The 2,456-nt window shown below is 49.2% G+C and overlaps 1 protein-coding gene across 1 annotated transcript; it reads left to right on the top strand.

Moving 5' to 3' along the window:
* Positions 1-200: 200 nt before the first annotated feature.
* LOC102663376 (uncharacterized) lies at positions 201-2,141 on the top strand. The gene has a single exon (XM_006588050.1). The coding sequence runs from the start codon at positions 201-203 to the stop codon at positions 2,139-2,141; it is 1,941 nt and encodes a 646-aa protein (XP_006588113.1).
* Positions 2,142-2,456: the final 315 nt, after the last annotated feature.

The raw sequence follows: 2,456 nt of genomic DNA, 5'->3' as shown, positions 1-2,456 counted from the left end.
ATTCAGTTGGATGTAATACCCTTGCTTGTATAAATACACGAATACGTAATAATAAAGGGCATGCAAAGTTTACGTAAATCTCTCTCTCTCTCTCTCTCTTAGGAGGCTGCCTTCCCTCGAAGTAAGGCTTACCCCTTCCTTCTCCTCAACCGTGACCTCTGCTCTTATCACTGGTCCGACCTGCCGCCGCAACGACCGCCATGGCCGACCACGCAACACGGAAAACGACCACCGACAGGCTCGAGGACGCTATCACCCGTCTCTCCAATAGCCAAACCACACTTCTGGATAAACATGCTGATCTCGTTGACAAATACTCAGAACTTTCCGGCAAAGTGGATACGATCCTTGATCATCTCCATTTGCGATCTCCGGCGCGGGAGCATCCTGGGTCCTCTTCCCATTTCCACCAACGTAACTCTGTCAAGTTGGACATTCCAAGATTTGATGGCCGCGACCCCATGGGGTGGATTTTCAAGATTTCACAGCTATTCGAATACCAGAACACGCCAGAAGAAGAAAGGATCACCGTGGCCTCCTTCTACCTGGATGGGGCTGCATTAAGCTGGTACCAATGGATGTTTAGGAACGGGTTTATTACTTCATGGTCAGGCTTCCTACAAGCTCTCGAGTCCAGGTTGGCGCCTTCGTATTATGATGACCCTAAGGGGGCTCTCTTCAAACTGACGCAACGTGGCACCGTTAATGAGTACCTAACGGAGTTCGAACGGTTAGCTAACCGTGTTATTGGTTTACCACCACCTTTCCTGTTAAGCTATTTTGTTTTAGGTTTAGCACAAGATATACGTCGAGAAGTGCTAGCTCTTCAACCCATTTCCCTTCCACAAGCCATGGCTCTTGCCAAATTACAGGAAGACAAACTCCGAGATCGCCGGCAAGCGCCACCACGAAGTCACAATACTCCATCTCCATCATATGTCCCTACCAGCCGGAAAGCACAGTCCACATATGTTCAGAGAACACCAGATGAGATGGCCCTTCGTCGGGAAAAGGGTCTCTGTTACAATTGTGATGAAAAATGGAGCTCCACTCACCGCTGCAAGGGACGCATCCTTTTGTTCATCGCCGACAACCCATCCCTTATACAAGAAGAACCCATTCCCGAACCTTCCTTGCCTTCAATTCCGGAACCAACCCCAGCGTCCACCCTAGACTTTGACACACCCTCTGAGTTAAACCTCCCTCACGTGAGCCTCCACGCCTTCTCTGGCCTCCCCTCCTCCGAGACCTTCCGACTTGTCAGAGTCATCAATCACTCCTCCCTTACCATCCTTATAGATAGCGGAAGCACCCATAACTTCCTCCAGCCTCGCATTGCCCAGTTCCTCCACCTAAAAGCCCAAAACACGAGCCCACTCCATGTCCTAGTTGGTAATGGGTCTGTCCTTGATTGTAACCAAGTCTGTCCCGATACACCGCTATCCCTCCAAGGCCACCATTTCACGGTTACGTTCCATTTGCTTCCTATCAGTGGTGCAGAAGCTGTGTTAGGAATAGAGTGGTTAAGGCAATTTGGGCCCATAACCACTGATTGCACCACGTTTTCCATGAAGTTCACCCATATGGGCCAGCCCATTGAGTTACACGCTGATGTTTCCACTGGGCCGAAACCAATCTCAACCCCTCAAGTGAAACGGTTATTACAAACCGGATCCGCCTCAGCTCTCTTTCACTTAAAACTGATCCACGACCCACAACCCGACCCACAACTTCATCTTCCTCACCCGATACCTGCAGTCGAAGCACTCCTAACCCAGTTTCAACACCTATTCCAACAACCATCTTCCCTCCCCCCTCCTTGCTCCATCGTTCACCACATAAACCTCCTACCCAATACACCACCAATCAATGTAAGACCATACCGTTACCCGCAATTCCAGAAATCAGAAATCAAAAAGCAGGTGTCGGAGCTCCTCGCATCTGGTTTGGTTCAACCAAGTATGAGCCCTTATTCCTCTCCGGTATTACTAGTAAAGAAGAAGGACGGAACCTACAGAATGTGTGTCGACTATCGTGCCTTAAATGCAGCAACAGTCCGCGATCGTTTTCCGATTTCGACGATAGACGAGCTTTTGGACGAGTTAGGAAGTGTGGCTTGGTTCTCTAAGCTAGACCTTTGACAGGGATTCCACCAGATTCTTATGCATGGCCCTGACGTAGAGAAGACGGCTTTTAGAACACACCAAGGGCACTACGAATATCGTGTGATGCCCTTCGGACTGTGTAACGCACCGTCCACCTTTCAGGCAGCAATGAATACTCTGCTAACACCGTTCTTGAGAAAGTTCGCCGCAGTTTTTTTCGATGATATCCTAGTATACAGCAGGACATTGTCCTTGCACCTTCATCATCTCGAGCTTGTCTTCCAAACTCTCCGCCAAGGTCAGTACCATCTGAAAAAGACCAAATGCCTTTTCGCTCAAAAGCAAGTCGAA

Source organism: Glycine max, chromosome 9 (genome assembly GCF_000004515.6).
Source record: "Glycine max cultivar Williams 82 chromosome 9, Glycine_max_v4.0, whole genome shotgun sequence".
NCBI classification, from domain to species: domain Eukaryota; kingdom Viridiplantae; phylum Streptophyta; class Magnoliopsida; order Fabales; family Fabaceae; genus Glycine; species Glycine max.
Note: the sequence above shows the minus strand (reverse complement) of the source record. Positions and strands in the feature narration are given on the sequence as shown.